Here is an 11,262-nt window from a genome sequence, read left to right as displayed (position 1 = left end):
TCCGACTAAGTTGCTCACAAGTAATTTACAGTCTGAACAATTTGACCTGGACTTGTAAATAATCTCCCACAAATTGTTGTTTTTACACTTCACTTTTTGTATGAACCAAACAAACGAGACATAATGTGATAATTAGTAGGATTTAGAGATGCTGGTAGAAGGATTTTACTATCTTTGAATAGAGCCAAGCTAGCTGTTTCCTCCTGTTTACAGGGGCTAAGCTAAGCTAACCAAAAACATGAGAATGGTGTCAATCTTAACTCTCAGAAGGAAAGTGTCCTTCATGACAGAGCTAAGATTAGATCTCTTTTCAGAAAAAACATGAAGACTATAAGTGAAACAGGATTAAAGAAGTAAGACAGAGTGAGAGCCAAAAAGGGGCATCTTTTGACAGAGGATGGAGGTTGTGTTGATATAAATACATATGTATAATCCAACCTCTGAGATATTTTTAGCCAGAAGTTCATCTGTATTTTACTTCTTAATCTTTTGTAGTGTCTTGAACTTGGCCAGGAACCTCCCCCAGCTCTCACTGCTCCCATCATTTCTTTTTGGAGGTTTCCTCTAACCTCTCCTATTTTAGTATGTTCCACCAAACATAATTTGCCATCTTGTGTATAGAAAAAACTCACTTAGTTCCCTGTCCTCTCTCTCCCTCTCATAAAACAAAGTCGCTTTGTGTGTTTGTGTGTACAAGTGTGTGTTTCCATGCACCAACAGTTATGTTCCCTATCCTGGAGGGAGTGATCAGCTCTCGCTACAGTGAGGGAGATCGTTCACCCGGATTCATCAGCAGCTCTTTATAAGGAGAAGGGAAAGAAGGCCCTGCTGTCTATATTTAGATGGATTTTATTGGGCCTCTTGTCTTGGCTTTTCTCCCCCCCCTCTTGTGCTGCTGCTGTTAGAAATCTCTCACCAAAGCCATGTGGGCGGCTAGCCCTCCTCTCCATCGCAGCGAGTGGAAAGTGAGCCTGATCTGGGTGATAATAACAGAGGAGAGGAAATGCAAGGGAGATGGGAAGACAGAGAAGTGGTGGGTGGTGAGAGAAGTGTTTTTCATTGTGTCTCCCTCGCTCCTCAATGACTATTATCCACAATGCCGGCGATGTCCTCTCTCTGCCCCACCATCCTCCAGCTTGGAAGAAGGAAAGTTTCATGTTATCCATCCAACCCTATGGGGAGAGGACTGGTAATCCACTGATGTCCCACAACCACCAGATGGGTCTCTTCTAGTGCTTCCTGTTCCAATTTACTTACTATATGTTAAAGCTGATGGCAAACACTGTTGCATTGAATCTGTGTGGAAATATGTGCATATTTATCCATACATAGTCCTCATATATGCCCCCTCTACATAGCCTACTTCTCTATCTGGCCTTATCTCCAAAGCAAAGCATATTTTTCAAGAGCTTTGACCTCTGCTGTCCAAATTTACTGCCAATGACAAACTGTGCTCTAACATGGTGCGCTCTATCCACCTATAGCTCCCTCTTTCTTATCTTACTTTTTGCTTGGTGATTCCAACAAAGTATAGTCAAACAGCAGTGGCACTGTGCCAGCTCTCAGGAGAATTGCTACTGAGTCAGAGATGAAAGAGATTTTGCTTCTACAGTATAAGCTTCAGATGGGGGTTGGTCATTGACTTGGTGTGACTTGAGCCCTTACAAAGAAAAGACTCATAAAACCTTGAGTAAACATGAGACATGAGCAAGTCACTATATTGTGAATTAATCACAATATAGTGACTTGTGTCGTAGGTCTGCAGTCCCTAATCATGAACTCACAAAATGTTATCAGATTGGGATCAATTTTGCTTGCACCCTCCATTTACCATGAACATAGTCACTTACAACAAGATAGACAACAAGACTAAGAGTCTACAGCAATGCTAGTTGCTTTGTGAGTGTGGACATCAACAGCATAGAAACATGCTCTCAATGACCATGCTAACGTGATGATGTTTAGCAGGTATAACGTTTACCATGTTTACCATCTTAGTTTAGTATGTTAGCATGCTAACTTTTGCTGATTAGCAGTAAAAACAAAGTACAACTGAGACTAATGGAGAAGTCATTAGTTTTGCAGGTATTTGGTCATAAATTAAAGTACTGGACAAATTAAAATTTTGACTTCATTATTGGGAACTACCAAAACTGTAAGCCACAAATGTCAACCTTATCGTGGCACTAAAAGAAAAGTGACAGGATCACCAAAGTCATCAGAATATCATCTTGAAACCATACATTTCTGTACATTCTGTGTACATTTCTGCCAGTTCATCTGATTGATATTTCACAGGATGAATGAAAACTTTGACCTGCTGGTGGCGCTAGAGGAAAAGCCAGGGGATCACCACGATCAATAGGACTAATCCGCTGTGCACTCTGGGTATAAGAACCACATTTCATTGAAATCCATCCAATGGTTGTTTAGATATTTCACTAAAAAACAAAAATGTCAATGTAATTGTGGCATCAGATGAAAAGTCAGGGGATCACCAAAGACAGTAGGATTCATCCTCTGGGGACCATCGATACCTGTATAAACTTTCATGGCAATCCATCTAGTTAAGATATTTTAGTCTAAACCAAAGTGGCAGACCGACCAACTAATAGCATGGCTTATAATGCCCCTACAACCTATAGACATACCTTGTCTGACAGGGTTTGTTGTCTCTAATACTGTAAGTGAATGGCTTATCTGTGGCTGATTGCGCTTATCTTGTACAAAATATCCTGAAGGCATGACAGGCTGGAAAGGGGACCCAAGAATCTTTATCTTTACCTCAGCAATGAGCAAAGCCCAGACAGGTGGGGCTGAACGAGGCAAAAAAGTTTGATTTGCATATGAGCTGTCAAGTTCAGGAGACACACAAAAAAAAAGCAGCATCAACTGCCATGCAAATGAGAAGCAAATAAGATTCAAACCAGTCCGATGTTACAGCGGGGTCAGAAAGGTGACAGCACAGGAGTGTTTTTGTGTACACAATACCTGTGACTGTCTCACCTTGCTTGTTAAATGTAACATCCATGCAGTCGTTGTGCTTCTGACTTTGGGCTAAAAGGTCTATCAAGTTCTACCACAACAGCAACAGTAGCGCTCTGGGGAAGGACAAACCATGACATCAGAATAGTGGAAGCAGCAGTGCTCAAGACAATAGTTCTCTGTGCAGAAGAAGAGCTGAGGCGTGGCCTGGCTGGACAGAGACTCTTCTCAGTGGACCAGCCAGCCCCAGCAGCTGTCTCAACCTCTGTCTGTATCTCTGTCACACACACACGATTTCAGTTCTGCATGTGTTATTAGCATGAAAGCTGACATAGCATGAGGACAAAGGATCAACAGATTTATGTTAAATAACTTTACCCCTATGTATGTATCTCTCTCTCTCACACACACACTCTGTGTGCGTGTGTGTGTATGTGTGTGTGGCCTCTCTGTCCATACTCAATTCCAGCGCAGGAACGCAGAGACGGAGGTGGAGTAGGAGGAGAGCCCCGGAGAAAGAAACATACAAACTGACAAAACAAAGAGCTGATGGACAGAAAGGCCCCCACTGACAGGAGATCTGGGGTGATAGTAGCATAGATGAGTGCGCATGTGTATGTGTGTGCACATGTTAACACACAACACACAGCCTTCCCACATGATAGTCCTGTATTTACATTGTATTTGTCTTCTCATCAATGCCTGAGGAGATATACAAATAGCTTCCAGACATGCGGTCGCTGCACATCTTGGGCCACAGTACTTAAGTTCAAGTTATTTACCCAGACCCTCCAGTGGAGAGCCTTCTTCTTCAAATAGCCGTAAAGGTTTACAGGCCATGACAGAGAGGAGTGAAGAAGCTCACCACGTAGCTGAATTTCACATGGTGAGAGGAGAGAACTTACGTGTCCGAGAGGAGCTGAGGCCTGAGGTTAGAGCCTCACAGATCACCGACACCCTCAGGGACGCACCACCTGGGCTGTCAAAAGGTCTGACTGAGCCTTTAAAAACAGCTCAATACGGGATGTGCAAACAGCGGACGAGCATCATTGAGCGTGTATGAGCAGTGTATCAACACAAAACCCACCTGCCCTTCAGTTTAGGTCTAATGACAACAAATGCAACAAAAGCCCTGTGCGATACACCCAGCCTCGAGGGGCCACCACAGAGATCCATTCAGCCTCTCATTCACCTGTGAGGAGGATTCAATAGGTCTGCATGTTATTAAAAGCTTTCATACAGATGGACTCATGGCATTATGAATTTGCGTAGAGGACACCAGCCTTAACTGAGGGGGTTTTACATGATGATTGGGCCATTGTTAGAGCCTACAGCCTGGCTGCAAGCACAGAGCAGTGTTCAGGGACACTGAACATGAGTACTCTTTTGTTTAATCATTCAACAATTTTTTAAAAAGATGGTCTACTTATGTTATTGTGGATTCAGTTAGTTTTACGAAAAGGCTTTTGCCATTACAATATATATATATATATACACATACATATACATACATACATACATACATACATACATACATACACACACACACACACACACACACACACACACACACACACACACACACACATACTCAACATTTATAAAGAGAAAAAAGGTGTTGATCATTAACAGGGGAGACTTCAACTTTTATTAAGGTCTTACCTGTAGCCCTCCCACTGCTGTCTGAGCTCTATGAGCATCAACATAGTGTAGTGTCTGTACTGTTTCATCAATTTACGTGACATTACAGAATACCCAAAATAAAACCAAGGCACTACAATTTCAACAGGGACGTATGATAGGTGCTACCTATTACTAGTACTAAAAGTCTGTTAAGACAGTAAGTAGCAACTTAGTAGCATCTTCCCTATACAAATCAGTTATAAACATTTCAGTAATGCCAATGCCTTATGATTTTGAAAGTCATATGATAGTTATATCTTGAGTGAAACGGTCAAAAAACATTTAATTGATATATAAAAATACTTAAAGAAACAGTGTTGGAACTAATGACCAAATGGCAAACTTGCAAACTTCAGCATTGATTGGGACATGTCAGTATGTGTTGAACTCATATATAGTCCAGTCATCCGGTCAGCAGCAGTGTGGTGGTTGCTGCTGTGACCATGTGAGGGTGTGGAGAAAGAGCAGTGTGTCTGACTGTTGTGTTGTTCCTGGTCAGATCCCTTGGATGACTGCACTGGACCCTGTCACTCCATAGGATGAACTGTGTGACCCTCACACAGAGCTGCAGACTGTGAGACACAGCAGCTTTATCCTATCTATTCATCTGATTTATCCTGGGCTCAATATGGATGAAGATGTCCTCAAATGAAGACACACACCACATTGGCACGCTGTCAATGTTCAACAGCCTTGTGGAAATGCTGGCAACCACAGGCTATGTAAATGCTGCTGGGTAGTCAGATATAAGGACACTGACTGCCATCTAGTGGTGCTTTAGAACAGTTGTCCACGGTAGTGGAAAGGAAAATGAGACAAAGCTAGAACATATACTTCCACCCATATTTCAGGATGTTGTCTTTAAAAAACAAGGTGGCATAATATTGTGTAAATGTACATATTCACACATTATTGTGTGACTCAACATAAAAGTAAGACAACAAAAAAACAATGACAAAAAATAGGTATCGCAAACGTCATATAAACCTACAAAAAAGATGACAAATTCCCTATATAGCAAGGCCTTATACGGTTGCTGTCTTGCTGCCCCCTCCTATTGTTGTGATAATACTGTTGTAATATTAATGCACATTATTGTAATGCCAATGAATAAGCAATGGGGTAAGGTGAACCCCTGGCTCAACTTACCGTGGTATTTGGCTCGGTGTACCCATAGCCACCATTTGAGAACATGAGTACAGCCATGCAAGGCTCTATGAGACGTGTTCTTACTGATGTTTAGTAGAGTTTTAGTACAGCTGAGGCTGTGGCTCTAGATGAAAAGTCAGGGGAACATCAAAGTTTTTAAAATTCATCCTCTAGGGACCATCACTGCCCAATAGTTGTTGAGATATTTCAGTCTGGACCAACCGACACTGCCACTGCTGGAGCGGTTTAGCATGGCTAAAAATGGTCTCCATGCTTGTTCATGTTCAAGTATGAGTCCTTGGTTGTAGACCAAAATAAATTCTCCATTGTTTCAAATGTAACTAAATACTTATGACGGCAAATTATACAACTGTGGTGTGATGTTAGTCTACGTATTATTTCTACTCAGTGGCTGAACTTCACCACTCTTGGACCATGATGTCTCCTTAAATTCCTTCGTGGTGGTCTTGAATTGCAGATACATCTAATGATTTATTGCCTCTACTTTGTGTATCTCATACACATACAATAACAGCATTTAATTGATAATGATTTATTCAAACATTGATGTGTATTGTTTTCATAACATTACAATGGTAAACAAAATAGAAAGCTACATAAAAATTCAACTGACAAAGAAAAAATTTAACAAAAAGAGGAAAAGTCTCAGATGCATACTGAATGTTACGATCACATAAGCTTTCTGCTGTACAGGACATAAAAACTACTACAGAAATGTCCCTACTCAAATCACACAGACCTGCAGCAAACTGTATCTTACATGTTAGAGATACAGCTGTAAACTGACCGTGTAACAGCTGTTACCACGGTTACAATCTGTGTCAATAAGTGGAAAGAAGATTCTTCCTTCCACATTTTTTCTGTTGCTTCCTCTATCCATCCAGTAACTTGAGGATGCTTTCCCTCTCCTTCAGTGCTTTCCAGGCCTGGTCCTTCTCCTTCTTGGTCGGAGTGCGTTTCTTCTGCCTAGCTGCCATGATTCGCCGAAATCCTTCCATCACCTCATTGTCAGACACCCTGACTCTCTGCCTCAGCTCCTGCTTGCGCATCTCCTCTTTTGCCAACCTTTGAGGCAGACACAAATTAAAAGTTAATGTGAACAGCTTACCATGGATAAAATCTTAATGGACGTACAGTTTACTTCATGGTTAATGTATCCATCGTGAGCCTGCATCCTCACCTGAGCAGCTCCTGTTTGCGGGCTCTGTTGTGAGCACTCAGGGCTTTGAGCTCCGCTTGTCTCTTTTGAAGCTCTGCCAGAACCTCGTCCTCAGAGTCTCCTCCTGGTCCAGGCCGCTCCTCAGAGTCCAGCAGTCCCTGGGCAACCAGCTCCTCTTTGATCCGCGCCTCCAGAGAACGTGTGTGAGGAACACTGGGGGGGGTAAAAGATATGAATTGACACATAAGGCAAATGTCAACTTCATCCCTTTAATAAACTTTATTTCTCTCTGATTCCTTTCTCAGGGTGCAAAAAAGGATAAACGAACCAAACTCACAATCAATGTACAATACTGAGTTCACACACAGGGACATAACCAGGATTTTAAAAGTCATGAGTCCAAATTCCCCCAATTTTAATTTGTTCCACACTTATTATTCATGCAATTGATCATTTATGTTTTCTGTTCATTTTCTTTCCCAACATGAAAGCTCACATCTGTTGCAAAACCTTCACCACACTGCCAGAAATATAATTCTGGAGAAGAAATACTGAAGTCATTTATTTTACTTTAATTTATTGGTTTAATTCTGAGATTAACAGTTCACCCTTATTTTGTCAACTAGTTTATTTTTTGCCTAAAAACAGTATAAGATGATTTCAGAATCAGCCCTTAAAACCAACCATGTGTGATTTGTGTTTATTACAAATGTAAACTCCTCCTCAGCTGATTAAGGCCCCCAGAAATAATCCAGGAGACATGACCTTAGTGTGTGTGTGTGTGTGTGTGCATATTTATGTGGTACGAGGAAAACAACCTCTTAATATGTTAATGTCATAACCAACCTGTACCAGAGCGAGTCAAGGAAGGAATTTAATATGACAATCGTCAATATTACAATCAAATCACAACACCAAACGTGGAGAATAGAAATGTACATGTATGCTTGTGTGTGCATAAATAATTTCACATGCACCTTGACATACATATGTAAATATACACATTTACATTACATGCAAGTCTTTGAGATGCAGTTCTGTTTACTGAATGTTTTTGTTGTTCATGAGATTACAGCAGCAGAATTAACCAGTGACAGCAGTTTGATAAAAATGGGTCAAACACAAGTTTATTATCCCACATCAAATATGGCATCTGTGTGTGAAAATGTTTTTTTGTTATTGGCTATGTAATGTTGTTGCTTCTGATATCTCATTCATTCATGAGGTGCTGCACAAATACCTGAAAGCTTTTCCTTGGCTTCGAGGAGACGTCCCAGCTCCATCATTAGCATCCTTCCCTGAAATGTCTGGTATAGGAGAATCCTCCATGGGGGATATAATGTTCTCCTGGAAGAACCCAAAAGATTAAAGCATGAATATTTCAGATGCCATGTCTCACTCAAAGCCAGTGTGGATGCTTGATCGCACAATACCAAGTCTGCAATACACTGACCTCTACAAGAGCCTGGAGCAGACGCTGGGTGAGAGGACCGAAGGGACAGCCATCTTCTGGAGATTCATGTTGGGACTCTGACTTTTTCAGCAGCGAGTCCACATCTAGATGAACATGAAGATAAGCGCTGAAAGGGGCTCATCATGCTTGTGCAGTAAACAAAGTGCGTCATGGTGGTGATACTGAGGGTTAACGTTGTCTAGTCCCTTCACTTTCCTTGGCGTTTTAAAGCACAAGCTGCAGCTTCCCCTCACCTTTTGCATCCAGTTCAGACAGCGGTCCTCCCATGAGGCTCTTCTTCTTGTCGTTGGCTCGTGCTCCTTCTCTCTGCTCCTCCAGCAAATCCTCCTGAGCCCACCGCTGAGAGTAGTGTTTCCCCAACGCTGGAATCTACAGTTAACATAGACAGCACCAAAGCTCAATACGCTGCTCTTTGGCCAATGTAAACACATTTAAAATGATGCATTTTACTTAACTCACTAAAAACATCCAGAATTTTGTCCCTAGTGATGTACAACATGACATAACATAACATAACATAACATAACATAACATAACATAACATAACATAACATAACATAACATAACATAACCAAAAGCTTTTTATGTCATACTTTGAAATACTCCGCTTCATCCTCTGGAGGTTTCAGAAGTTCCTCTAGCAATCGTATCTCTTCATTTGTGATATCAGCACAATACGGCTCGACTGACGCCCAGAATCTGAAAACAAAAACATTTCAAATATAAACCTTCCCAGAAAGACAATAATTTGTTCTCCTGTATCTTAAAGTTAGTACCACACTCTTGCCTGAAACCAGATTCACCAATAACTTGAATTAAGTGTGATCAAAAGAAATTACAGAGAAATTGAGATTAAGGAATGCGATTCAAAACATCACAGTTTTGTAACCTTATGGTACGTTAATGTTCCTCATAATAACTGTGGCTCATGGAAAAATAAGCAAAACTAGATAATCGTGTTCAGAAATGTAGGCACAATACAAGAGAGCAGAACAAAAACGAGCCCAGTGTAGCAGCTCCAAATGCCAAAATGCACAAAAATAATTACAAAATACTCATTTATCCATCTGTAGTATTATGCAGTACTACTTTACTGCATAATAATCGTAAAACCGTGAAACCACAATGTTTCCTCAGACTACAATCGTACTATCAAAATCTCACATCTTTGCATCCCTCTATGAGATATATTATGAAGACGTGCTGCTGCTGACCTGTTGGGGGCATCATTTTTAGGAGTGCGGGGAATGTCTTGCGGGTCGTCTGTAAATTCATACTCTTGGACTTTCGGCTGCAGGTTTTTGGATTTTGGTCTACCAGGGCCTGGACCTGGACCATGACCGCCTTTGCCGTCCAATTTCTGTTTCTTTGGTTTGTGGCGAGATGATGCAGCGGGGTCCGGGTCTTTCCCCAGCTTTAGGAAGCGCTTATCCCCCTTCTTGTCCTGCCAGTCTGTGAGGATCTGAGACACAGTAAAGGGTTTTGAGTCACTGAAAAGCAATCACAACAAGGGAGGAGAGGATGATTATTCCTGTCTTTCTCCTTACCTGTCTCTGCTCCTCCAGAGCTCGGAGGCGTCGGCTGGCTGAGGACAGGAGTGTCTCCAACTCCAGCTGCAGGGTGTCCAGCTCCTCAATACCGATCCCATCGTCCTCTGAGCGGCCCAGCACAGCAGTGTAGCGGGGACACACCTTGACGTGCTCGACGGGCTTGAAGTCATAGTATTTCAGCGGGGGGCAGTCCTTCAACTCACTCATGATGCCCAGTTGCAGAGACCTGGCAGCATCTGAATAAACTGATACAAACAGACCGACAGTGTGGTTAAAAAATGATAATAAAATAATAAAAAACCATGAGACACTATTTAGTAGTGTCCAGCTGTGGTTCTCTACTCTTTGTTTCTGCCTGTCTGCACCACTGTCTCTCTTTTACACACACACACACACACACACACACACACACACACACACACACACACACACATACATCAAAAAACACACAAGCACGCACGCAAACGCATACACACACAAATCAAACACACACACAAGCACAAGCACACCCACACTCACATCAAACACGCACGCACGCGCGCGCGGTTGCTTCATACAACGCCAGCTCGCTGGGCCCAAACTGCGAAAATTGCAGTAAAATTTTAATACTGGTCGCTGTAATCTCACGCTTCAACACTTGTACATTTTAAGTGTAGAAGTTTTTAAAAAATATATGAGCTCCATGATGTTAAATGAAAGCACAGAAATATCTTTGAATGTTTAGGAGCAAAGGATATTTACCGTCAGTGAATGGTGTCCATGATGGAAAAAACCAATAAAGGGAGGGGGGGTGTATGGAATCGAGTCAGATGAATATATGACCTATTTTCGACAGAGCAACAATTTTATGAATAAAATGAAATATAACATGTATTACATAAATTTGAAGACAATCTTTAAGTATTGCTATCTATCAAAATAAACATGACGAGCTGTAAACAGATTACCCTAATGCGAGAATGGTACCGTCGGAATAAACCATGTTGTGTCAAGGTTCGTTAAAATAAATATATTACTGCTAAACCTGCAGTTCAGTAGTTTAACTCGCTCATAACGTTGTTGTTTTACAGATTTCGTTAAAAACTTGTTTCAAACGGTCAAAATGACTCATGACGCAGAGGCCTGTGGACGACGTGCCTCCTGCTCACAGAGCGGAGTGGACGCACCGGAGGGTATGCTCGTTTTGTTCAAAAAAATACTCAACCTGGTGCGGAGTAATGATCGCTAAGGGCTGCGTGAAT

At 41.7% G+C, this 11,262-nt stretch overlaps 1 protein-coding gene across 5 annotated transcripts; it reads right to left on the bottom strand.

Annotated features, from left to right (window-relative positions):
- Positions 1-6,354: 6,354 nt before the first annotated feature.
- Positions 6,355-11,248, bottom strand: tada3l (transcriptional adaptor 3 (NGG1 homolog, yeast)-like). Of its 5 annotated transcripts, XM_044349640.1 has the most exons (10): positions 10,969-11,143; positions 10,763-10,843; positions 10,019-10,266; positions 9,686-9,933; positions 9,065-9,170; positions 8,705-8,840; positions 8,451-8,554; positions 8,238-8,344; positions 7,019-7,210; positions 6,355-6,903 (listed from the first exon to the last, which is right to left on the bottom strand). In XM_044349640.1, exons 3-10 carry the CDS (start codon positions 10,226-10,228, stop codon positions 6,711-6,713), a joined length of 1,296 nt encoding a protein of 431 aa, XP_044205575.1. In that variant the 5' UTR covers positions 10,229-10,266; positions 10,763-10,843; positions 10,969-11,143; the 3' UTR covers positions 6,355-6,710. The 5 variants fall into 5 exon arrangements, with proteins under 5 accessions (XP_044205575.1, XP_044205579.1, XP_044205576.1 ...); XM_044349644.1 differs by lacking the exons at positions 10,763-10,843; positions 10,969-11,143 and adding an exon at positions 11,226-11,248; XM_044349641.1 differs by lacking the exon at positions 10,969-11,143 and having other exon boundaries at positions 10,763-10,880.
- Positions 11,249-11,262: the final 14 nt, after the last annotated feature.

The sequence above is a fragment of the Thunnus albacares genome, chromosome 4 (genome assembly GCF_914725855.1).
Source record: "Thunnus albacares chromosome 4, fThuAlb1.1, whole genome shotgun sequence".
NCBI classification, from domain to species: domain Eukaryota; kingdom Metazoa; phylum Chordata; class Actinopteri; order Scombriformes; family Scombridae; genus Thunnus; species Thunnus albacares.
The sequence above is the reverse complement of the archived record's forward strand: the minus strand, read 5'-3'. Positions and strand labels throughout refer to the sequence as shown.